At 46.8% G+C, this 27,650-nt stretch overlaps 1 protein-coding gene across 3 annotated transcripts in view; it reads left to right on the top strand.

Annotated features, from left to right (window-relative positions):
• EIF4G1 (eukaryotic translation initiation factor 4 gamma 1) overlaps positions 1-27,345 on the top strand; it is a 1,004,595-nt gene extending 977,250 nt beyond the window's left edge. For all 3 annotated transcript variants that reach the window (XM_086944451.1, XM_086944450.1, XM_086944449.1), the window contains 3 exons: positions 13,995-14,076; positions 25,234-25,374; positions 26,209-27,345. In XM_086944451.1, the coding sequence (XP_086800577.1) occupies positions 13,995-14,076; positions 25,234-25,374; positions 26,209-26,390 (405 nt within the window). In that variant the 3' untranslated portion in view covers positions 26,391-27,345. The remainder of the gene's footprint in view (positions 1-13,994; positions 14,077-25,233; positions 25,375-26,208) is intronic.
• Positions 27,346-27,650: the final 305 nt, after the last annotated feature.

Raw genomic sequence — 27,650 nt, 5'->3', positions numbered from 1 at the left:
AATCAAATGCATTATTGTATATTGATTTGTAAATAAGGTATGTTTGTGTAAATTTGGTGAAATCGAACCAACAAATGTAAAAATGAATAAAAAGTGATTCTTTCAGACTGCTTTTCAGGTCTTGCACTCTTATTAAGTTTGATTCTTATAGTGAAGAACTTGAGAAGGTGTACTAAATTTAACAGTATTGGCACTTGTATAGTTTTCTAGTCAATTTGTTGTTTGGCCTTACTGTGGGGAGCCCTTCCCCAGTAGTTTCCACTTATTAGCGGTAGTAGCAGCACACTTAAGAAGGGACAACATTCATGTATTCCCATATTTAGACTGGCTAATAAAATCCAAGTCATACAACCAATGTGTACAGCACACGCATCAAACAGTCTGCCTGCTGCACAAGTTGGGGTTTACAGTAAATCAAAACAAGTCACATCTACAACTGTCCCTATCTCAGCAGTACCTAGGGGCCACGATAGATACCTCCAAGGCAGTAGCATATCCCAACTTAATAAGAATACAAGCTATGCAGAATTTCATTAAAAAATTCCAAGCATAACTCACTACAAGCTCGAGTGTTCATGCAGCTAATAGGAATGATGACATCTTGCATTTTCATAGTACCATAACCAAGGCTACAAATGCGCCCCATACAAGAATGCTTAGCAGGTCAGTGCAATCAGGCTCAACAAGAGATAACCGATCTGATGGTGGTAGACGACCGGACGCATCGCTCTCTGCAATGGTGGAACATCAAAAACCTTTCCAAGGGCAGGCCGTTTATAGAGCCAGTTCCACAAATAATACTGACCACAGACTCATCTCTCACGGGATGGGGAGTGCACTTACAAAGTCACACAGTACAAGGAATATGGACAATGAGTACTTCACATAAATTATCTGGAGTTACTAGCAATCTTTCAAGCTCTAAAATCATTTCAACATTACATATCAAACAAGGCTGTACTAGTCCGGATGGACAATATGACAGCAATGTATTACATTCAGAAGCAAGGAGGAACACACTCCCTACAGCTCTCCTGGCTGGCACAGAGCATTTGGAGATGGGCCATTCCTAAAAACATTTTTCTGTTAGCAGAGAATCTACCAGGAGTTCACAATCAATTGGCAGATCTGTTAAGTCGTCAGACAACAGATACACGAATGGGAGCTTCATCCTCAAGTTCTTCAGCCATTCTTTCAAATGTGGGGACAACCAGAGATAATCTGTTTGCCACACAAAGCAACTCCAAATGCCTAAGCTTCGCCGCCAGGTACCCACATCCGTTATCCAAAGGCAATGCGGTATGGATGAACTGGTCTAACAAATTTGCGTACGCTTTTCCACCTCTCCCACTAATTCCATTAGTGGTACGCAAACTAAGACAACATTCTCTCACATTGATTCTAATAGCACCAATGTGGGCGAGACAGCCATGGTACACAACGCTACTGCAGCTCTCTGTAGTACCACACCACAAACTAAAACTCTTCCATCATCTACTAACACAGAACCATGGAGAGATTATGCATCAAGACCCAATGCAGCTCAATCTAGCGATTTGGCTCCTGAGGTCTTAGAGTTTGGATGTCTAAATTTACCTCCTGATTGCATAGATGTCATTAAAGAGGCAAGACGTCCTACCACTAGAGCATGTTACGCGGCAAAATGGAAACGATTTGTTGTATATTGTACAAATAACATTAACCCTTTAGATGTTTCAATACAAGACATCATATGCTATCTATTACATCTGCAAAAATGTAATTTAGCATACTCTTCAATTAGATTACATCTAGCGGCTATAGCGGCATATTTCCAAAACAGGCAACAGTTGTCATTGTTTAGAGTATCTGCAATCAAAGCGTTTATGGAAGGACTTAAACTAATAATTCCTCCAAGAATACCACCTTCTCCAGTCTAGAATTTAAATATTGTTCTCACAAGACTTATGGGTCCACCATTTAAACCATTGTATAAGTGTGAGTTACAGTTTCTTACATGGAAAGTTGCCTTTTTAGTAGCAGTTACATCACTACGAAGAGTGAGTGAGATACAGGCATTAACAATTCAAGAACCATTTATACAACTTAATCATAATAAACTGGTTCTCAAGACAAATCCAAAGTTTCTGCCAAAGGTCATTTCACCATTCCTTCTCAACCAATCCATTGAGTTACCAGTATTTTTTCCACAACCGCAAACAGTTGCAGAAAGAGCTCTTCACACACTAGACGTAAAAAGAGCAGTTCTATACTACATAGATAGGACAAAACTTTTCGTAAAACTGAACAAATGTTTGTGTCCTTTTCGCCTCCACATAAAGGCAATCCGATTTCAAACTCTGGCATTGCCAGGTGGATCGTTAAGTGTATTCAAATTTGCTACCACAAAGCAAAACAAACTTTAACCATTCCTCCTAGGGCTTATTCTACCCGTAAGATAGGAGCATCTATGGCATTCTTAGGAAACATACCATTTGATGATATCTGTAAAGCAGCTACATGGTCTACTACACACACATTTACTAAACACTATTGTGTAGATGTGCAGGCAAAACAACAAGCAAGTGTAGGCCAGGCTGTACTAAAGACATTATTTCAAACTACTGCAACAGATGTGGGTGACCGCCGCTAAGGGAGAAACTGCTGTGCAATCTATGCAAATGTTTGTGGTCTGCAGCCCATATGCCTCGAACGGAAAATGCTACTTACCAGTATGCATCTGTTCTTGGCATGTAGGGCTGCAAAACCACACACGCCCACCCGCCTCCCCGGCTACCTATATCTGTTCCAGTATTATCTTATTTAGATACACAATACATGGTCATCCTTATCCGTAATGATATACCTCCATCATTTGCCCAAATGGCGAAAACAATCTGAGGATGGAGTCGATGCCCATGCGCACTAGGGTCTAAGGGAGGAGTTACCCAGCAGACAAAGATTCTTCCAAGACAACAAAGTGTAATCATCCGGGCCCAACACCAGATGGTGTTCTAATGCAAAAGTGTGTGGTTCTGCATCCCTACATGCCAAGAAAAGATGCATACTGGTAAGTAGCATTTTCCTTGTGCAGGCCTCACAGATGCTGCCTCTTTTTCCAACACACACACACACCCCCTTTGAAGGTCTTGGTGCAGAACAAAGTGAAGAGTCGACATGGCACACATCCCTGTGTACCATGCCTGCAAACCACTGCCCTGACATAGGTCAGTCACCCCTCTAGCTGGGTACACTGTGCCAGTGCTGAGGATACAGGTTCATAAGCCCTGTACCCCTACAGTGCCCAAGTCCATTCCTGGGCATTGTAAGTGCAGTGCTGCCATTAAGCGTATATAGTGCTGAGTTTGTCATTAGAACTCCACAGCACCATAATGGCTACACTGAAAACTGAAGTTTGGTATCAAACTTCTCAGCACATTAAACCCACACTGATGTCAGTGTAGGATTTAATGTAAAATGCACAACAGAGGGTATCTAAGAGATGCCCCCTGAAACTCTACCAACTTCTCGTGTCCCGACTGAGTGGCTGCTTAGGCTACCACCAACAGACATGTTTCTCAGCCCCTAGGTCGAGAGCCTGCTGCTCTCTGGTGCCCGAAATAATGCGCATCCTGGGACGAGGTGCCAAGCCTCCTTCCCGGGTTGGCAGGATTCACAAAGGGGAAGCTTCAAAGGCATGCACCTTTGTGAGCCTCCCCAGACCATTTGCTGTTTTCAGCAACTGGTCCCCACTGGTTCTACACCCCACTTTGGGCGTGAGAACTGGCGGGAAAAGAAAAGTGAGGGAAAGAGGTGTGCCCATCTCTGCCAATTCCACCCCTCAGGTGGGGGAGGCATGGTGTAGCACAAATGAGTCCCCGCCATCTTGAGGATGGGGGGGACCCAACCAACCTGTGACAGGCTCCTGCCCCTCCCACTGGAGGGTGGAACAATAAGGGGTGAACCCACCCCAGGATAGGGGCCCATTGGTCCCTGTACTTTACCTACCTGTACACCCCTAAATCTAGTATATAGGGGCACCCTGAACCTTGCTTACTCAGATCAGAAACGACAAGGACCGAACAGCCGTGCAGCCAGCTAACAAGAAGACGCCCTCTGACTTGGCCCCAGCCCTACAGGCCTGTCTTCCCTCTAACTTGCTCCTGCGAAATCCCGGTGTGTCCTGCAGCCAGAAACCTCAAAAACCCATGAGGTCCTGCCTGCCTTCACTTCCATAGACTGCTTCTCCCATGAGCACTGGGATTTGTTCAGCTGCAACCTCTGGCAACAGCCGGAGAGCGCGAATCCAGCCCACTCTACACCTGCTGAACCCGGCCCGAGCTTTATTGGGTAAACGCCATGAGGAAGTCCACCCCCCGCGGCAATCCTGAACCGACATCCGGCGGCCCTCATCCTGCTTGAAGCCTCCAGCTGAAACCTGCGGCCTAAATCCAGAAGGCCCCTCTAACCGTGACCCTGATCTTGTAAGAAGATATAACCCCAAAAGGCACACCTGCACCTGACGCCCCACAGCCTTGTGTGCCCAAACCGACCTCTTGGAAGTGGTAGTCACACCCAGAAGTCCTTTTTGCAAACCGGAGGTAACCCGTAGAAAACAGGGCACCCGACGTCAAAACCGCACTCTGCACCCGGCCGCCCTAGTGCTGCTGAGGGTGCACACTTTGTGCTACTTTGTTTCCCCATTTGCCCTGACCTTAACCCTAGGAGCTTTGCTCTAACAACCCAGTGGCCTGCTTGCCAGCAGCTACCAACCGGAAGCCACCTATCCCCCATTGGATAACATTGGGCCTCAACACTCTGCACCCGGCCGCCCTAGTGCTGCTGAGGGTGCAACAGTGCATCACTGACCCTGGGGGACCCCTGAGTCTAACCCCAGAACCTTAACTCCCACAGTCGATTACTTACCTGTGAACCGTTGACCTGTTTTTCCTCCATAGGATAACATTGACAATTTTCTTCCAAAAAGTTTTTAAGTGTGGAAATCTAAAAATATTCTTAAAAAATTGCACAAATAACCAAAACGTATGTTTGAGGCATATGAGCTGCAGATCCTACACTTGGCAATAGATCGCCACCTGGTGTTGGGCTCGGATGATTGCAGGTTGTTGTCTTCTTGGAAGAAGTCTTTGTAGTCACAAGATAGGTGACTCCTCCCTTGGACTATACTGCGCATGGTCATCGACTCCATCCTCAGATTGTTTTTTTCCGCCACTGGGTTCGGATGAAAGTTTTACGCTCCGGCTAGAAAAGACTTTTTCTGCATCTTTCGAAGCGAGAAACTTTAGATAAACTTATTTCGACATCGAATAGACTTTTCGACATCACCAGCTACATTCCGGTGCGTCGACCCGGGCCGTTGGGCCTATCTGCGCCGTACGGCCTACGCCTCATGGACCGAACTCGATTCAAGAGATGCCCGGTATGTCGAGCAAAATTCCCTCTTAGCGACCATCACGAGGTTTGCAACCTCTGTCTCTTGCCAGAACACGACGAGTCGACCTGCGCAGCCTGTGCCTCCTTCCGATCTAAGGAAACTATTCGGGATCGGACGGCCCGTCGACACGAAATGAGAAGAACCGCGCCAGCACCAGAGTCAATCTGTGAGGAGGAGATTGTTGAAGACTTCTCCGAGGACGAAGATCCAATCGAAGATATCTCCGAAGACTAGGCTCCACTCATCGCCGAGGAAGACTCGCCTTATCTCCAGATCATATCGGGGGCAGAGGACTCAGACGATTCAATTCAATCTCGAGAACCTGTGAGTACCACTGCCCCCGCACAACATACACTACCCAAGACAAAGGCAGCGGTCGGCACTTCGGCTATGGGGCCCAGTTGAGACAGAAATTTTCCCTCCGACGCCCCGCCTTCGGGCTCTGCTCCGAGGACAAAGACTACGCCTTCCTGTGCCTCGGCGCCGAAAAAATATCACGTGCCAATTCCACCTCCTCCATTGGCACCGAAACATCACGTGCCAAGAACCGTACCGAACCTGAAAGCTTCGACTCCGAAACACTCCGGTTCCAAAAACAAAGAAGGGAAGCCAGATTCCGGCGCTGCAGGCCCAACAAAACCTGTCACCACGCCGAAATCTACAAAATCGGTACCAAAGCCTCCAAGACATAATACAGACAAGCCTAAAACACCTTAGGCACCGAAGACATTGCCACAGGACTCGATCACTCCTTACAAGGCAAACAACACTAATCAACCTCTATTGGCACCGAAAGAATTGACGCCAAAGAAGATTGTGGAACAAGAAAAACTGTTTAAACCAGATCCTGTACAGAAAAAGGTCTATATTAATCCAAAAACTGGACATGTGGAAGCAATTTCATATAAGAAAAGACAAGCAGACACACACCACTTCCACCTGTGGTTCCTGCCAAAAAGGACTGTGCAACTTCTCCAATGCACCCTTCCTCTCCTTCACCTTCTTCCTCTCCTAATCCTTACATTGAACCTATAACTTCTCCAGTTCAATCTCCTGCATCATCACACCACACTGATGAAGAGTATGATTTAGGTGGGGGCAATGACGTAACATACCCTTTAGATGAGGATGTCAACCCACAATATCCCTAGGAGGACGAGGCATATGGTTTTACACCAGACATCCCGGAGCCTCAGTACTACCCAACAAAACCCTCCCCTACAGAAGATAGTATTGGGTTTAATCCTTCATTAAACAGAGCTGCCCTTTACCATGGGGTGTCAATGCACTCTGATGCCATTGTGGAGGATTTCTTACTAGACTCTATTGAGCAGTCACAAAGGTCTACTCAAATATTACCTATGATCAAAGGGGTGATTAAGCATGCACCGGATATTTTTAAAGATCCAGTAAGATGTAGAATGCTAAATCCCAGAGTAGAAAAGTATAGACCAGTACCAGCTGATCCCGTCTATATTAAGGGACATCTGCCACTAGACTCTTTGGTAGTGTCAAATGCACGTAAAAGAGCAAACTCCCAAACATCTGGTGACACGCCCCCGCCTGACAAGGAATCAAAAATTATTGATGCGTCGGGAAAAAGGATTGCTGCACAAGCAGCAAACATATGGCGCATAGCAAACACACAAGCCTTACTTTCACACTTTGACAGGGCTCACTACGACCAACTAGAAAAGTTAATGGAACATCTCCCTGATCAATACAAAGATCAGGCAGCAGAGCTCTTACAAGAAGGCAAACTAATATCTAATGCCTCAATTAAATGCGCACTACATGTAGTTGACACAGCATCCAGAGCAGTCCATACTAGTGTGATTCTCAGACGTCATGCATGGTTACGCATTTCAGGTTTTAAACCAGAGGTACAGACTACCATCCTGAACCAGCCCTTTAATCAAAACCAGTTGGTTAGGCCGTAGGTAGATATCACACTAGAGAAAATGAAAAAGGACACCGCTAAGTCTAGTGGTGCGTTACAATCCACCCAAAATAAAGGTTATTTTTGCCGCTCCTTCTATAGAGGGGGCGCAAAGCAAACAGGCACAGAGACCACATCATCTTTTAAAACAAACACGCAAACCTCCTCTAATAAAGGATACTTTAGAGGAGGATACAGAGGCAACAACAACAAGGGAAGAGGCAGAGGTAATAACAACAACTGCTCCTCTTACACTCCCAAACAGTGACTTCCCTCTGCCTCCCCTACAGCATTCCACTCCTGTAGGGGACAGACTTTCACAGTTCCTACCTGTCTGGAACACCATCACAACACAGAGGTGGGTAAGACAAATCATCCAACATGGTTACTGCCTAGAACTCACAGCAACCCCCCCCCCCCCCCCCCCCCCCCAAACATACCACCCAGGCAGCGTCCAATGTCCACAGACCATAAAACTCTGCTTCATCAGGAAGTTCTAGCACTTCTACAAAAATATGCTATTCAAGTATTTCCTTTAGAGGAGCAAGGAACAGGAGTTTACTCCCTGTACTTCCTAATTCCCAAAATGGACGGGACATTAAGACCAATTCTCGACCTCGGGCCCCTCAACCACTACATACAATCTGATTATTTTCACATGATCACTTTGCAAAAAGTACTCCCATTACTACAGCAGGGAGATTTTCTGTCCACACTAGACCTAAAAGACGCCTACTTTCACATTCCTATACATCCTGCGCACAGGAAGTATCAAAGGTTTGTCATACAAGGACAACACCATCAGTTCAAAGTCCTTCCATTAGGGGTCACAACAGCACCACGAGTGTTTACAAAGTGCTTAGCAGTAGTGGCAGCACATCTCAGAAGACAACAAGTACATGTCTTCCCATACCTCGACGACTGGCTCATAAAAGCAAAATCGTTCAACCAGTGTGTACAACACACAAAACAAACAATTCAAACATTGCACCACTTAGGATTTACGATAAACTACACCAAGTCGCACCCAGAGCCATCGCACGTTCATCAATATCTAGGTACCATAGACACATCTACAGCTCTAGCGTATCCCAGTCAAGCCAGGATTCAAAGTATTCAGAACTTAGTATCCCTTTTTCAATGCCAGCACTCTCTCCAAGCCAGAGTTTATGAAGCTAATAGGAATGATGGCGTCCTCACGCAAGACTGCAAATGCGCCCACTACAAGAATGTCTAGCACAACAATGGAATCAGGCTCAAGGTCAGCTCACAGACCTGGTGTTGGTACACAGCCGTACATATCGCTCTCTGCAATGGTGGAACACCAAAAACTTAACAAAGGGACGGCCGTTCCTAGACCCTGTTCCACAAATAGTGCTTACGACAGATGCATCCCTCACAGGATGGGGAGCCCATCTCTTGCGTTATACCACTCAAGGTCAGTGGATTAATCAACAGAAACCGTTCCACATCAACCATTTAGAGTTGCTAGCAATTTTCCTAGCAATTTTCCTAGCACTCAAGACTTTTCAAGTACAAATAAAAAACAAAGCTGTCCTAGTCCGGACAGACAATATGACAGCCATGTATCATATACAAAAACAGGGGGGACACACTCTCTGCAACTGCCCCAGCTTGCACAGAACATTTGGAGATGGGCCATCCCTCAACCTACATCTGACAGTAGAACACCTTCCAGGAATTCACAATCAGATAGCCGACCTGTTGAGTCGTCAGTCACAACAGATTCACGAATGGGAGATACACCCACAAGTTCTACAACCATTCTTCCAAATGTGGGGGCAGCCACGGATAGACCTGTTTGCCACCCACGAAAATGCAAAATGACCAACCTTAGCCGCCAGGTTCCCACGGTCGGAGGGGAATGCAATATGGATGAACTGGTCAGGCAGATTTGCGTACGCTTTTCCGCCTCTCCCACTCATTCCACTAGTAGTACGCAAGCTCAGACAACAGTCTCTCAAACGAATACTAGTGGCCCCCACATGGGCACGCCAGCCGTGGTTCACCACGCTACTGGATCTCACTGGTTCCACATCAGAAATTACGGCTCACACCATCCCTGCTAACACAGAACCATGGAGAAACAAGGCACCCAGAACCAAGCCAACTGAATTTGGCGATCTGGCTCCTGAAGTCCTAGAGTTTGGTTACTTAAACTTACCACCAGACTATATGAATATCATTAAAGAAGCTAGAAGACCCACTACCAGAGCATGTTATGCTGCTAAGTGGAAAAGATTTGCAATATACTGTAACAATCATCACATTGATCCACTGGATGTTTCCATCCAAAATATCATTTGTTACCTTCTACACTTATAAAGGTCCAATTTGGCTTATTCTTCCATACGCCTGCATCTAGCAGCAATTGCACCCTATTTACAAAATAGACAACATCTATCTCTCTTTAGAGTACCTGCAATAAAAGCATTTATGGAAGGATTAAAACGAATAATTCCACCTAGGTTACCACCTGCACCAGTATGGAACCTAAATGTGGTCCTTAATAGACTCATGGACCCCCCTTTTGGGCCTTTACATAAGTGTGAACTAAAATTTCTAACATCGAAAACTGCCTTCCTTGTTGCCATCACCTCTCTGAGAAGAGTCAGTGAATTACAAGCATTCACAATAGAAGAACAATTTTTTCAAATACATCCTAACAAAGTGGTTCTTAGACCCAATCCTAAATTCCATCCAAAAGTGATTACTCCTTTTCACCTAAACCAATCAGTAGAGTTACCGGTGTTTTTAAAAAAAACGGACTCTGTTGCAGAAAGGGCTTTACACACCTTAGATGTTAGAAGAGCTCTACTATATTACACAGACAGGAGTAAATCCTTCAGAAAGACAAAACAACTGTTTGTATCTTTATCTACCCCACACAAAGGCAATCCCATCTCTAAAGGAGGAATTGCCAGATGGATTGCAAAGTGTATTCAAATATGCTATCAAAAAGCTAAACGTACACTAACAGTTCCTCCTAGAGCACACTCCACTCGCAAACTAGGAGCCTCTATGGCTTTCTTAGGAAACATACCACTAGAGGACATATGCAAGGCAGCAACATGGTCTACAATACACACCTTCACTAAACACTATTGTGTTGTGCAAGCCAAGTAGCAAGCTGCATTGGGCCAAGCTGTCCTTAAAACACTATTTCAGTATGCTGCAACGGATACAAGGGACCACCGCTAGGGGAGACACTGCTGCACAATCGTTGATAAGTGTAGAATGTGCCGCTCGTATGCCTCGAACGAAAAATGCTACTTACCAGTATGCATCTTTTCTTGGCATGTAGAGCTGCAGAATCCTACACGCCCTCCCGCCTCCCTGGGACTTGTATCCGTTCCAGTAATCATCTTAATTAGATGCACGCGCATGGACATCCTTTCTCTTTACTTCTACTAACTCCATCATTCCCACCATGGCGAAAAACAATCTGAGGATGGAGTCGATGACCATGCGCAGTATTGTCCAAGGGAGGAGTCACCTATCTCGTGACTACATAGACTTCTTCCAAGAAGACAACAACCTGCAATCATCCGAGCCCAACACCATACTGGTAAGTAGCATGTTCCAGGCATGTGGGCTGCTGAATTCATTTCTGTGCATAGATCGCCGCCTAGTGTTTGGTCCGTATGACTGCACATTGTTGTCCTGGAAGAGTCTTCGAAGTATTACGAGATAGGTGGCTCCTCCCTTGGTTGGGTCTGGATGGATGATCTCCTCTTCCACAGTTTTTTGCCTTGGCACCGTAGTTTTTGGTTTGACCTTCGGTTCGATGCCTTTACTCTGTTCGACCGCTTTTGGTGCCTGAATCGGTTTTTGAGGCTTGGCGACAGGTTTTACCACTGTTTTTGGACTGAGCGGTTTTGTCGGTTCGGTAACCTGTTTAGGTGTTAGAGGTGACTTTGGAGCCTGCTGTTTTGGCTCGATGGTCCTTTTTGGATTGACGGGCTTCGGCTCGATTGATCTTGTGTGGTCTACTTTAGCTTTCGGTTCGACGACAGCCTTGGGCGTAGCCCTTTTGCCTTCGACAGCCTTCTTTCCTTTTTCGACCGTCGAACCCGATTTGCTAGAGTCAACGTGCTTTGGCTTGGAGGCCAATTTGACGGCCTTTGGCTTCGAGATCAATTTGACGGCCTTTGGCTTCGAAGGTGTTGATGGAACGGTGGCCTTCGGGTCAGCGCCCTTTGGCTTTATCACCTTCGGTTCTACGACGTTCGGTACGAAGACTGTCGTGTCGATGAGTTTCGGTTTCGATAGGCCTGGCCTTGGAATACGTGTCTCAGAAGGCTCTTTTTGTATGTTCTTAGCCGGGCGGTATGTAGAACTAGTATCTTGATCTTGGCTAAGGCCTCGACCTGAGTCTCTGATATTGTTGTAATGTCTGTATGGGGCGGTGTACTCACGGTTTGCCCTTCGTCATCGGAGTCTTCTTCGACAGCTACGATGTCTTGGTCGTATTCATCGGCATCGACTATTTCTTCTTCGTCGATGTAATATTCAGAGTTGTGCTTGGAGAATTGATCTTCCTCTTGATCAGAGTCTTCGGCGTCAACAAGTTCCTCGTCGTCTAAGATATTCTCGGGCTCTGGTGCCGACCTCTGCATTTCTTGCCTTGCCGCCTGTCGATTCAGGATAGTCTTTTTGGACCGGAACTGGGCACAAGCTAGGCAATTGTCTTCATTGTGTGATCTGGAGACAAGCATTTGTTGCACACTGGATGTTTATCAGTGTGTGGGAACTTCGAGTTGCACTGCGGGCAGTACTTGAATGGACTTCGTTCCATCGACCGTCGGTCCACTTGGCGTCGAAGGCCTAACGGCCCAATTCGACGACCGGAGTGCAAAGTAATGTTAAAGAAGGTTATCGGTACCGATCGCGAACAATACCGACGAAACCGAAGGCCTTTTGAAAAGTTTTTTTGATTCCGAACTTGGAGTGCTGGAAAGTACATCCGAACCCAATGGCGGAAAAAAACAATCATGGGGAGGATGCCCATGCGCACTGTACTCCAAGAGAGGAGCCACCTATCTCGTGATACTTCGAAGACTCTTCCAGGACAACAATGTGCAATCATCCGGACCCAATACTAGGCGGCGATCTATGCACAGATATGAATGTCAGCAGCCCTACATACCAAGAACCGATGCATACTGGTAAGTAGCATATTCCTTTCCTTACTTAGCGGTTTGCAGGAAATGTCCCAGTGTTGTATCTAGGTATCGAGCACTGAGTTTGAAAAGTAACGTAAAAAGTAACTTACCTGTAATTTACTGAAAAAGCCTAATTCATTTCAATTTACTGTATTTGTTAAGTGTTGCAACCTACTGCATCCCCTGTAAATCAAAGTACAATTTCTATTGCATTTTCAAACTGTTCTATATTCAGCAACTTTATTACATAGAAGTATTTAATGCTCATCTGTGCCAGGCTTGCTTGGTTCTAAAATAACAGTATATCTTTTTATACAAAAACAATTGGTCTAGAGTTCAGTTCTTGAGTGTGTGAATTCATTTGCTGACTGAGTGTGTATATCAAATGCTTAACACTGTCCTCTGATGCTGCCTTACTGCTCGACCACTCTACCACAAAAAGAGTGTATGGTTCTATCTAACTTTAACCCCTGCCTACCTCTGAGGTCACCTGGACTCTAAACACTCACTATACCTCATTCTGGTGTAGTATATATAGAGCAAGTTTCCTACACCTGGCCTCGGTGCCTTGGGTACCTAGGGTGCCATTTACAAGGGACTGACCTGCGGCCATAGAGTGCCAATTGAGTTTTCTCATGGCAGTTTAGGTAAAGAGCATAGGCCCTGGGTAGCTGTTTTGCAGGAACCCAGGACACATTCAAAGTAAATCAGCAGTTTGGCAAAAAGTGGGGGCAGCCATGCAAAAAGAGGGCACTTTCTTACAATCGTGCTCTGCATTAACATCTTGTACACATTGGCCAAAAAGCAGCCTCCTGAAGGACTGTGAACTCAATTTCCAGGGTCTAAGCTGCTACCACTGCTTTGGCACACGGAGTTCCTGTCCTGGACATCTGCCATGCAGCCACATTGGCGTCACTTTATATGTACACAAAGCACCATGGTCTGGACAGCCAGGTTCATCCGTTCAAAGTCCTCTCCAAGTAGGTACTGCTTTATCAATTCAAAAGGTGAGAAATCGTTGGTTTGAAGTCTATCAGGAGAACAAGTCACTTACTTTGAGTAACGCTCTTTCTGGTAGAGGCTCAAACCACAGATTACTTACCTTTTGAGTAATGAGGACATTCTATTCATGCTAACTGGCTACTAATGTGACACTGTCTGAAAGTCTTTTCGGCCTGTTATGATCTCAGACTGCTTTTGTAAGGTTACCATGCTACTCCCACCTCAACACCACGGAATGATTTAATCCTGTGAATCTTGGAAACAGACTAACAGTTGAGAACTCTCCCCTCTGTGACTATTGTATCCATCTATACTATGCACTACCATTTCAGTAGATTCTGTACTAGCCTCATTTAGCTCTTTCTCTTTCCAGAGGTCTTGTCTCTCCCAGCTTTGTTCTTGATGGCTAATATTACAATCTGTATTTTTGCAGGGCAACTTGAGTGAGCAGCAGCTTTCATCCAATACGTTTGTTCGTGCCCTGATGACATCAGTGTGCCACTCTGCGATAGTTTGTAAGTAACTGTGCTTGAGACTGTGACCAGCAATTTCGTCAGGGCGAAAGGGGGGCAGTGGCGGGGTACGTGGGGGGGGAGTGGGGGAGTGAACTGTATTGTAAAGTTCACCTTTAACAGTTTTTTGAGAAACAAACTTCCTTTGAAACATAGTTGTCCAATTATTAGTGGTCTGTAAGTAAGCAGGTTGACTAATCCTGCATGGGGTGTCACTTAGTATTTTAACTCCTAAATAAATAAATAAATAATTGACCAGAAAATAATAGCTTAACACACAATTTGATCTTACTTGGTTACTGGAGCATTTTGTGATTATTTGGTAGTATCCTATATATAGGAAATGGTGAAACTTGCTGCACTTAAGATTTGTAAAATTTTAGGGCAGAATACAGTCTGTATACCTGTAGGAAAGTGGGTTTTGCAACATGAAACCTTTTCTGGTCTCACATGCTGGCCTTTATTCTGCCATCTGGGGGTTGGTTAAGAAATATTCCTTTTTTTTTTTTTTTTTTTTTTCTGCTTGGGGCGTCCTCAAGCACCATTTGGTGCATGGTCCATCCCTCTTGTGACCTCAGACTGCGCCCCAGAAGTTCTTGTGCGTGGTAGTTTTCTTCAGATTCTTTTCTTTTTTTTCTCCCATTTGGTCTGGAAGCAACGGGAGACGAAGCGCTGCCCAGGCGTCAGCCACAACCAAAAGAACCCCACGGATCCCACCCTAAGGATACCTACAAGGGAAGATCGTCTAAATCAACAAATGCACGTGCCAAACGAGAGGCCACAAAGGGAAAGACCACACCCTCGGAGCCAGAGACCACCACGCCCAAGAAGAGGATCTCCCCAGGCTCGGATGCCGAAAGGGCCCTCGAGGCAGAGTGAAAGACACCTCCAAGCAGAAATGGCGTTTTTCCGTCAACTAAAGTTGGATGAAGTACTGAAGGGACTCCAATTTCCTGCGTAAGCCGCCAGCACTGCCAAAAATACCGAAGAGGAAGATGTCTGTAGCAATCCCTCAAAGACTTTCCCACCAGATGACCTAGCCTTCTACAACAACCTCATCAAGAGAGCAGCTGATACTTTCGGGGTCCACTTGGAGGAGTGAAAAGGAGACTCCTGCCTCTTCCTAGAGACTTTGGCACCATCCACCAAGGGGACACAAAACATCACAATGCTACCAAGTATCCTGGACCAGGCTAGGAGGCTTTCAAAGAGCCTGCCTCAATAAAAGGGGTACCCCCAAGGCTTGATGAAAAAATACACGCCTTCCACTAAATAACCTAAATTCATTCACGGAAACAGTGCCAGACTCAATCATTTTCACCATGGCAAGAACTCCTCCACTGGTCTACTTCCAGATAGAAAGCAAAAGAATTGACATGGTAGGGAGAAAGGTCGAGAAAGAAGCAGCAACACAATGGCACATTGCAAACTCCAGGTACAAAAAGAACAATTGATGGACAGAATGCAGAACAATGTCATACATTCACCCCAGTACAGAGATCTGCGTCTAAATCCATCGTTTCTTTTGCTTGCCATTCCAGTTTGGACCCAGCCATATGCAAATATGTCTTGACCCTGCGCCCAGTGGGAACAGTCCAGCCCAAATTGCCAGGCTGGACTGGAAACAAGCATCTAGGACTGGTTTCAGGCTTTTAGCCCTCATCAGCCAGGATAGCTTGAGTCCAGTGGCATGGAGAGCAGGAACCCATGTCTGGACATATCCGCCCCACTCGGGGTGACAAATGCAAAAAGAGCAATTGATGGACAGAATGCAGAACAATGTCACATTCACCCCAGTACAGAGATCTGACCCTAAATCCATAGTGTTTTTTTGCTCGCCATGAACAATTGATTTAATCCAGATCTCTTGACTGGGGTTCGATGTATGATTTATTCAGCATTACGTCCATTTGTTTGCGTAGCACATTTTACCCTAAGTGGGATGGGTATGCCCAGACGTGGGTCCCTTGCTCACTGTGCCACTGGATTCAAGCTAGCCTGGCTGATGTGTAATACCCAGAAACCAGTCCCAGTATGCTTGTTTCCGGTCCAGGGAGGACCTGGCTTGGCAGTTCGGTTTGTACAGGGTCACGACTGATTCGCATATGACTGGGTCTAAACTGGGGTGGCATGGTGAGCAAAAGAATGATCGATTTAACCCAGATCTCTTGACTGGGGCTGAATGTATGATTTATTCAGCATTAGGTCTATCATTTGTTTTCGTAGCACTCAACAGGTATGGCCACCAACAATCGGATGACATCTCAGAACTGATGAACAAGCTCCCAAAAGAGGATACAAATGCAAAAATCCATTGTGCCAGAGGGGAAAAAACATAGCGAACACCTTCCTGAATCAGCCCTAGATGCAGCCAATACAGCTAGCAGACAAGTGTGCACAGGCACAACATTGAGTAGGCACGCCTGGCTCCGAATATCAGGCTTCAAACGAGATCCAACCCTCAGTCTACAGGCTCGGATTGGAAGTGACGTTGATGAACCACTTCAACAAATAAAGGACGATTAAACGACTAGGGCTATGCGAGCCCTACAACACAGAGGCACCTTCAAAAGAATGTTTTAACATCAGACTCACAGGAAGCGGATTCTTAACAGGCCAACAACAAACTCAAGGCGGCGGACAGCAATCATACCAGCAATTCGGATACCAAGCCTAGCAACCACAATCAAGGCAGCACTTTCGGGGCAGGCAAAGAGGCAGGGGGCAACCCTCGAGAGGGGGAGGAGCAAACTCCGTGACTTGCCCACAACAAAAGACCCCAACGCAACACCAATGGGAGGCATAATAGCACACCACCTACTGCAATGGAAAGACATCCCCACAGACAGTTGGATTTTATATGTGGTACGCTACGGCTATTGTATAGAACGAACTAACAAACCCCCACCAAAAAAGTTTCCTGTGAGAAAGTGCCCTCTTTCTGCATGGTTGTTCCCACTTTTTTCTGAATTGCTGATGTGCTCTGACTGAGGGTGCCATGGGCTCCTGCTTATAAGGTACCCAGGGCCTGTGTTCTCTCCCATAAACTACATTGAAGCCTAAACCCTAATGGCATCTCTGGCCACAGGGCAGCCCCTAGTAAATGGTACCACAGGAACCCAGACCATTGTGACCAGAGAAGGCCTCTAAGGGCTGCAGCACGTATTGTGCCACCCTTAGAGGCTCTGTACCTTCACACTCACACACTGCCTTTGCAGGCTGCGTATTTTGGAGCAGAAGAAATGAGTTGACATGGCACACATCCCAGTTAGCCATGCCTACAACTCACTGCCCTGGCGTAGATCAGTCACCCCTCTAGCTGGGTGCACTATACAAGTGGTTAGGGTACAGGTGCATGAACCCTGTACCCCTACAGTGTCTAATTCCATTCTTAGACATTGTAGGTGCAGCGCTTCCATTGAGTAGATTGTGGTGAGTTTGTCATTACGAACTCCACAGCACCATAGTGGCTACACTGAAAACTGGAAAGTTTGGTATCCAATTTCTCAGCACATTAAATCCACACTTGTAGCCATGCTGAAGCTAAGAGGAGGAAGACCACTAACTTGCTGCCATCGCTGCTGGCTTGTTCCCACATTGACCAGCAGAAGCGGAACTCTTGTGTGTCCTAGGACCTGCCCTGCCTTCAAAAGAAAAAACACTTCCCTGAACACTGAATTTGTTCACCCACAGACTCCTGGTCCGGCAAAGTGTGAGTCTGCACCTGATGCCCAAAGGCAGAGTTTGAGTGGCCCAACAGCAAGAGGCGGTCTTCCCGGCAATCCTGACCTGAGATTTGGTGACCCCTGACTTGCCTCCAGCCGACACCTGCAGCCTCAAACCAGAAGATAGCCCCCCCCCCCACCGCGACCATGAGCCAGTAAGAAGATCTGACCCGAATAGGGGGCCAACTGACTGGGCCTAACCAACCCCCAGCATCCCAACTTAACTCTCCAAGTGGTGGTCGCACCCAGAAGAGCTTCGTTCCCGTGCCTTCAGTGTTTTCAAACCGAAAACTCCCCATTGAATGCTACAGGGCGCCCAACGACAAAACAGAATTCTGCTCTCGGCCTCCCCAGTGCTGAGGGTGCACCTTTTGAGCTGGCTTGAACCCCCATGTTCGAGGCATGTGGGCTGCTGAATTCATATCTGTGCATAGATCGCCGCCGCCTAGTGTTGGGTCTGGATGATTGCACATTGTTGTCCTGGAAAAGTCTTCGAAGTATCACGAGATAGGTGGCTCCTCCCCTGGACTACAGTGCGCATGGGCATCGACTCCATCCCCAGATTGTTTTTTTCCGCCATTGGGTTCGGATGTGTTTCGGTTCCCTCTGTCGGAATCGATAATTGTTTAACTTTCTTTACTTGAGACCAAAAGGTCTTTAGGACTCGCGTCGGTATTGTCTATCGTTCGGGTTTGTTTGTTCATGGGCTCCGAACCATTACTACCCTCCCGCGTGCTTTCGGCGCGGACGGGCCTACACGACGCTCCAGAATACTTCATCATGGAGAAGTCCATTTAAGAGGTGCCCGGTGTGTGCCTCAAAGTACCCGCATATCGACGTGCACCCAGTGCGCAATAAGTGCTTGTCACCGGACCACGACGAGGCCAAGTGTATTGCCTGCTCCAAGTTCCGGTCGAAGAAGACTCTCAAGCTCCGCCGGGCCGCAAGACTGCAGGCCCAGAGTTCGGCACCCCCTCCAGCGAACATCTTCGAGGAGGATGTAGATGACGACACCGTCCAGAATATCTCAGACTCTAACCTGCGTCGGAGGTCGAGGAGGACTACGACGCGGAAGACGAGGAGTTCGAGGAAGTCGTCGAGGAGGTAGGGGACGACGACTGGGCCATTGCCACCGTAGAGGATAGCTCGGAGGAGGAGCTTCCTCAGACTGACTCGGGGGCCACCTCACATTCTAAGGCCCAGGCCGAGGGATCGCCTTCGGGCCTTACCCAAAGCCTTGATTCCCGTCCCACGGCTCCGCCTTCCGGCCCGGCCACGGACATTGGTACGGCACCGCGCCTGGTGCAGAAACTGAAAGTGAAACCATCGGTGTCGACGCCACCCGTATCGAAACCGAAAGCGCAAGTCGCACTGGTCGGGTCGAAGACTTTGGAGGCCTCGGCGCCGAAGAAATCCAAGATGGCCGTCGAGCTCAAGAGCCACGCCAAAATGGCCGATCCGAAGACTACGGTGTCGAAGGCGAAGACGCCCGACGCAGCTGCGTCGGCGCCGAAGTTGGTCGACGCTCTGAAGAGTCGCATCGACACCAAGAAGGTCGACGACCATAAGAAGGCCCCGAAGAAGCGGCAGGACGACCCCAAGTCTCTAACTGCACTGCTTCCACTTGACAAGGCAAAGGGGGGAGCTGCGCCACTTGACAAGGCAAAGGGGGGAGCTGCGCCACTTGACAAGGCAAAGGGGGGAGCTGCGTCGGCTCCGAAGACTGCGTCCTTGGTTGCCGACCCAAACCCGGCTTCGGAAGACTCTCTCGAGCCGGTCCGTCCCTCCGCCTCGTTCACCAAGAAGGTCGCGGAGTCCCTTCAGCGTATTTGGGAGGGGGCCGCGGCGGTCGAGCCAAAGGACACTGTGCCGCCCAAGCCTCTACAGAAACCGGCGAAGGCGCAGACGCCGATTCTCTTCACGTTGCCGCCGAAGACGGCGCCGAAGGCTTTCACTGCGAAACCTGGGGCCGAAGTGCCCTTAAAGGTACCTTCGACGCCAAAGGGATCGTTGGTGGTTCCAAGCCCGCGCCACCAACCACTGGCGGAGGAGGAGCGTCGAGAGGTGATCATCGACGCAAACACAGGCAAGCTCTCTCTCCTTAAACGGAAGATAACCCCGGAGCCCCCCGCAGAGTCCAAAGAAGTTGGGCTCTGCGGGTGCATCTGCCCCTATGGAGCCTGCATCTCCACAAAGTCAGGAACTCTCACCCACTCATTCTAATGTCGAGGAGGGTGATGGAAACGATGAGGATGAGTATGCTTATCCAGTTTACTCAGACCCAGAGGATGTGACTGAGCCATGGTCTGCCGGGGGCGACCCTGGGGACCCTCATTCGGGACAAGAGCCGCAGCTTTTTGCAGCAAAGACTTCCCCAACAGAAGACTCTGCGGCCTTCAACGCTCTAATTGAAAGAGCTGCAGCCAATCATGACTTCGATCTCCATGCAGACCCAGTTGACGTCGATTTTCTCTTTGACACCTTTTCAGTGGCTGAAAAAACTGTTAAGACATTGCCAATGCTCAAAGGGGTGTTAAAACATGCGCCAGAGGTTTTCAAGGCGCCCACCCGGGCAAGAGTCATTAATCCTCGTATTGATAAGAAGTACAAGGCAGCGCCCACTGATCCAACATATATCAGAGGACAGTTGCCACTGGATGCTTTGGTTGTCTCCAATGCACGCAAAAGAGCCAACTCACAGACTACGGGTGGTGCTCCTCCCCCAGACAAGGAATCAAAAGTATTTGAGGCTTCGGGGAAACGTATTGCTGCGCAGGCAGCCAATATGTGGCGCATATCCAACACGCAGGCGCTACTTGCACGATACGACAGGGCACACTACGACACTCTAGAGACCCTTCTACAGCACTTGCCAGATCAGTATAAGGAGGCAACTGAAATGTTGATTCAGGAGGGGAAGCTTATCACCAATGCTTCAATTAAGTGTGCTCTGGATGTGGCTGATACCGCCTCAAGAGCAATAAACACTAGCGTTCTACTGCGTAGACATGCATGGCTCAGAATATCAGGCTTTAAACCAGACATTCAAACTACCATCCTAAACCAAACTGTCAATCCAGACCACCTGTTTGGCCCAGAAGTGGATGCCACCCTCGAAAAAATGAAAAAAGACACTGACACTGCTAAATCTATGGGTGCCCTGCAGTCTCAGCAGTTTCGGGGTGGTTACTTTCGCCGCTCCAGTAACAGAGGCACCTCAAGGGGTCAAGCGTCACAATCCACGCAATTCTATAAGAGTAACACCCAATCCTCATATACCAACAAGGGTCGGGGTGGATACCGTGGCAACAACGTCAAAGGCAGAGGACGTGGAAATAACAGCACCAGGTCCTCCACCGCCAGCAAACAGTGACGCCTTGTCACTGCCCCCCGACCACGCAACACGGGTCGGGGGGAGACTCCAGCAGTTCCTGCCCGTGTGGAAGTCCATCACCACGGACAGGTGGGTCAGATCTCTTATCCAATACGGTTATTGTCTGGAGCTCACATCCACTCCACCCAACATACCCCCAAAAAGCCGTCCTATGTCCGGCGAGCACTTGCACTTGTTGCAGCAGGAAGTCAACGTCATGCTGCAAAAAGGAGCAATAGAGCTCGTTCCCATGCAGGAAAGGGGTACAGGAGTTAACTCCCTGTACTTTCTAATTCCAAAGAAGGACGGATCCCTCAGGCCCATCCTAGACCTCAGACCTCAACTTTTACATTCTGTCAGAACATTTCCATATGCTCACGCTGCAGCAGGTTCTCCCACTGCTTCGGCAAGGGGACTTCCTGGCGACTCTGGACCTCAAGGATGCGTACTTTCACATTCCCCTGCATCCTTCACACAGAAAGTACCTGAGGTTCACCATTCAAAACCAGCACTACCAGTTCAAGGTTCTGCCTTTTGGGGTCACCACAGCGCCCAGGGTCTTCACAAAGTGTCTAGCGACGGTGGCGGCGCATCTGAGACGTCAGAACATCCACGTCTACCCCTATCTGGACGACTTGCTCATTCAAGCAAAGTCGGCCCAGCAGTGCGCCGACCACGTGTCCCACACCATTCACCTTCTGCACGATCTGGGGTTCTCACTGAATTACCCAAAATCCCATCTCCAGCCCGCCCACATACGGCAGTATCTGGGTGCGACCATAAACACTCTGGCGGCCACTGCGCAGCCGAATTCAGTGAGTCGACAGCATTCAGTCGCTGATCCAAAGATTCAGACCTCAGCACTCGCTTCCAGCAAGAGTGTTCATGCAGTTGATGGGCATGATGGCCTCCTGCATCTCCATAGTCTCACACGCGAGACTACATATGCGTCCGCTTCAGGAGTGCTTAGCACGTCAGTGGACTCAGGCTCACGGGCAGTTGAAAGACCTAGTGTTGGTGAGCGGTCGGGCATACAACTCTCTGCATTGGTGGAATCCACAAAACCTTTGCAAGGGCCGACCGTTTCAAGAGCCTGTGCCGCAGATCATCCTGACGGACGCTTCTCTCCAGGGATGGGGAGCGCATGTACTCCAATACACAGTGCAGGGACTATGGACACTACAGCAGAAGAAGATGCACATCAATGTGCTAGAACTGATGGCAATCTTCATGGCCTTAAAGGCATTCAAAGTACATCTGTGCAACAAGGTCGTGTTGATCCGGACGGACAACATGACGGCCATGTACTACATTCAGAAACCGGGGGGAACACACTCTCCGCAGCTGTCTCATCTGGCTCAGAGCATGTGGAAGTGGGCCATTCAGAGGAACATCTTCCTCATGGCAGAACACCTCCCAAGCAAAGACAATCAGAAGGCGGACCTGCTCAGCAGGCACAGCCACCAAATGCACGAGTGGGAGATGCATCCATCAGTACTCCAGCCGTACTTCCAAAGATGGGGTCATCCAGAGATAGACCTGTTCGCCACAAGGGAGAACGCAAAATGCCAAAGCTTCGCTGCCAGGTTCCCACACCCGCAATCGCAGGGCAATGCGATATGGATGAACTGGTCAGGCAGATTTGCGTACGCTTTTCCCCCAGCACCCCTGATACCGCTGGTGGCGCGCAAGCTCAGGCAGCACTCGATGACTCTCATCCTGGTTGCTCCAACGTGGGCTCGCCAACCATGGTAACCACGTTTCTGGAACTTTCCGTGGTACCGCATCAAAGGCTTCATCTCACACCCAGCCTTCTGACGCAGAGCCATGGCGACATTCAGCACCCAGATCCGCAACAGCTCAACCTGGCGATCTGGCTCCTGAGGTCCTAGAGTTTGGCTACCTTAACCTTCCTCCCTATTGCATGGACATCATTCGGGAGGCAAGAAAGCCCACTACTAGAGCATGTTATGCGGCCAAATGGAAGCGGTTTGTCATTTATTGCGCAAACCACAACATTAATCCACTAGATGCTTCCATTCAGAACATCATCTGTTACCTGTTCCATCTGTACCAGTGTAATTTGGCATATACTTCCATCCGCATTCACCTGTCTGCAATGGCCGCATACCTCCAGAATAGACAGCACCTTTCACTTTTCAAAGTGCCTGCTATCAAAGCTTTCCTGGAAGGACTTAAAAGGGTCATTCCACCACGGACTCCACCAGCTCCAGAATGGAACCTCAATGTGGTTCTTACAAGACTGATGGGTCCTCCCTTTGAGCCACTACATTCTTGCGAACTTCAGTTCTTGACTTGGAAAGTGGCTTTCTTAGTAGCAATTACATCGCTACGGAGGGTTAGTGAGCTGTAAGCCCTCACAATACAAGAGCCTTTCTTCCAGGTTCATGCTAACAGGGTAGTGCTCCGCACTAACCCTAAATTTCTACCCAAGGTTGTGTCTCAGTTCCACATAAACCAAACAATTGAGTTGCCGGTGTTTTTTCAAAATCCTGAGTCACTGGCAGAGCGGATGCTCCACACCCTTGACGTTAAAAGGGCCCTAATGTATTACATTGATAGGACCAAGGATTTTAGAAAGACTAAGCAGCTTTTCGTTGCCTTTGCGCCACACCACAAAGGTAACGCTATTTCCAAGGCTGGTATTGCTAGGCTGATCGTGAAGTGTATTCAGATCTGCTATGCAAAGGCAAAACGCACTCTTACAATTCCACCAAGAGCCCACTCCACCAGAAAGTTGGGGGCCTCTATGGCCTTCCTTGGAAACATTCCCTTAGAGGACATATGTAGAGCAGCCACATGGTCTACCACACATACATTTACTAAACATTACTGTGTAGACGTGCACTCTAAACAGCAGGCAGCTGTAGGGCAGGCTGTTCTCAAGACACTTTTCCAAACTGCTGCAGCTGGCACGGGCGGCCGCCGCTAATGGAGGGACTGCTATATATTCTATGCACAGATATGAATTCAGCAGCCCACATGCCTCGAACTGCAAATGCTACTTACCAGTATGCATCTGTTCTTGGCATGTAGGGCTGCTGGGCGGCGATCTATGCACAGATATGAACGTAGCAGCCCTACATGCCAAGAACAGATGCATACTGGTAAGTAGCATTTGCAATCCCCTGAGCTTAAGTCCAGAATCTTTGCTCTCAGAACCAAGTAACCTGCTTGTAAGCAGCCACCAACCGGAGCCCCCCTATCCCCCATTGGATAATCTACTTGACTTTCTATAAAAAGCCAATACAAAGTATATGTACAGTATATCAAAAGCATTGCATTACTATTAGCTCTACTGTTATCAAATCAAAGTGCATATACAGTTGCCATTCAAACTGCGTTACTACTTTAAAGTATTTATTGCTTCCCTGTGCCAGTCTTGCTTGGTTCTAGAAAATAAAATAACTAAAAATATATATTTTTATACAAAAGCATTTGGTTTGAAGTTCAATCTGTAGGTGTGTGATTTCATTTGCGGACAGTGTGTACAACAAATGCTTAACACAACCCTCTGATACAGCCTCACTGCTCGACCACACCACCACTAATAGAGAATAAGGTGCTAACTATGTTTACCTCTGCCTACATTTGGGGTTCCACTGGACTCTGTGCACACTACACCTCACTTTGGTATGGTATATACAGAGCCAGCTTGAATGCTGCTCTCTAAGAATCCCCAAATCATGAAGGTCACCCAGATTCAGAGATCCCTTTCAAACCATATATGGTGTAAATGTGTTATGTAAATGATCTTAGCATTTAAAAGAATCTGACATTTCAGTAGGAAAACGAAAATATTCATGTACAAAACATCTGGGGTTTTTTAATGTATCCGGTCATGTAGCCATTATTTTACAGTACTTAGTCCATTAATAGGTTGTTGTGGTTGTAAGATTAATTGACCACTGCTCAGACATTCTAAGATGGGTATTTCTTGTTGATTGTTTAAATCTAGTTACCTAATTCTGTATGGTACAAATCAAGACTACTTTGGTGCTACACTCATGCATGGGGAATAAACAAAATTCCTTCTTTCAGTTGAGAATCCGTACCGGGTGGACATTGCTGTGATTAGGAGCCGAGCCAAGCTTCTTCAGAAGTACTTCAGTGACGAACAGAAAGAGTTACAAGCCCTGTACGCCTTACAAGCCCTAGTCAGCAAACTTGATCAGCCCCCAAGTAAGGACGTTCAGCTATTGACCAGTGTGATTAAATTGCATTTAGTCTCGACCCTTTCGTCAAATGATTGTCTCCGATAGGACTATACAACCAGATGTCCTTGCTTACAGTTCCTATGCTTCCTTCGTGGACCTCTTCACATTTTTTCCTTCACCTGTTTCCTGGGGTTGGGTAACTGGAGAATATATATATAACATTTTTCGATAGACCTATGAGAAGATTCCTGTTAATTTGTATTTTGAATACATATAAGTTTTATATTCCCTAGCTCCTTTAGTTCTTTGCCTTTTGAATTTGTTGTTAGAAGTTTTCAAATCTAAAAGCGCATTGCTATTTATTACCTCAAGGTTAGTCTTCAATTTCTTTAAGACTTCCTTTTCCATGGTGTTTCACCATTATCTTCAGTTTATGTTTGACGCAGGTAGATTTCCATTTGTCTAGCATAAGATAAAAAATGTTGTGTATTGGAGCATTCGCTCTAGAAGCTATCCCTTTAATGCCTTCTTTTTGCTGGGTGTCTTGGTGATTTCAGTTTGGACTGATCCTCAAGACTATCTCAATACCAGCTGTATGTTCCTGCATGAGAGGCCAATACATTACCATTTTGTACGGAAGCTTTTTACATTGGCCTTGCAGGAGGTGAAGGCATTGAACAATTGGGTGTTAAATTCTTTCATCTGTGAATTAAGATTTATTTTAATATGCCCATTCAGAAATGTGCCCATTTGTAGGTTCTCATAACAAATAGTATTTTGTATCGCAGATAAAGCATGCACTGTCTCACCTGCCTCTCCAGTCCTTGCACTCAGTAACACCATGCTTTTCTTTCTGTAGATCTTCTACGAATGTTCTTTGATGCTTTGTATGATGAGGACGTCATTAAGGAGGAAGCCTTCTACAAATGGGAGTCTAGCAAGGACCCAGCTGAGCAACAGGGTAAAGGCGTAGCACTCAAGTCCGTCACTGCTTTTTTCACGTGGTTGCGAGAAGCAGAAGACGAGTCGGACAATAACTGAAGCTGGCTCGGTCTTTGGGGCAGAGACACCAAACTTTGACTTTTTTTCACTTGACTGATTTGCATTACGAAGAATGGAATAAAACTTCCCCCAACCCCCACGGGAGATTGAAGAGAGAGAGGGGATACACAATCCTGCGTTTATGGAGGTGTGGAGTAGACTTGAACTCATTGGAATGGTGTTGGATTGTCACCGCCCCCCTCCATTTTCAACACTTCATTTTGTTTTCGTTCTTTTTTCTTTTTTGGGTTCTGTTTTGAAAGCCTGTATTGGTTTGTGGCTAAATAAACGGAGTACTTGAGGAGTGCGGGACTGTAAAGACTCAATTCAGGCCCACTCACCTATGGCAACTCGGATTAATTTCTGATGCGCTCTGCACACCATAGATATGCTTGGCGCTGTGAAAGGAAAAAAAACACAAAACACAAAAAAATCGCCGTTATTGGGGGTAAGGCGTGGAACTTTGCACCTTCCCTGTTGCTGAAATATAGATATATATAAATATATATATATATATATATATATAAAATTATTACAAAATTTTGTTTGGTTTGGGGTTTGGACCCCATTAATTATTTTTTTCCTGAAGGGGTTTGTATAGCTGAAGAGGAGGTTCAAACCTTGTTATGGATTATTATAAAACTTTTTTTTAAAATCAAAACTTAATAAAATGTTGAATCGGAGCAGAACTTTCAGCGGCCGTACGGAGTTCCTGCTATATTGGTGGGATTTCTTTTAACAGTTCTGTAAATAAATGAAAGGGCGGGGGGTATATATTTTTTTCTTCTCCAGATTTTGCTAATATTATGCGCCATGTTTTACTGCAATTTGCGTTAAGAGACACAATCATATAGCTGCCTCTACATGTCTTCTGCAAGGGAGCGCCGAAGTGGTTTCTTTGCCCCCAACATGTTTATGGAGATGCTTGTAATTATTAAATCCAAACAACCAAGGATCTACTGCTGTTCTAGTAAAATCTGTAAATACTTTTTTGCTTTCTTTATTAAGTATTTAATTGAAGATTCAAAACTAAAAGCATCTTTTCACCTAAACTGGAAATAAAAGAACATTGCAAAAAAATGTGACGCTGCTGTGCAGAATTCAGATGTTGGCAGGGTGACTATTGGGAATTCGACTTTCTCTCATGTTAAAGTGGGTGGTGGGTGATTATAAAGAAAGCACATTGTTGTTGAATGAATGGGGAAAGTAAGAATACAAAATTACAGCACCCAGGCATCGTTATAAAACTATTAGAATGCT

Source organism: Lissotriton vulgaris, chromosome 11, assembly GCF_964263255.1.
Source record: "Lissotriton vulgaris chromosome 11, aLisVul1.2, whole genome shotgun sequence".
In the NCBI taxonomy this organism is placed as follows: domain Eukaryota; kingdom Metazoa; phylum Chordata; class Amphibia; order Caudata; family Salamandridae; genus Lissotriton; species Lissotriton vulgaris.
This window is presented reverse-complemented; position numbering and strand designations above follow the sequence as displayed.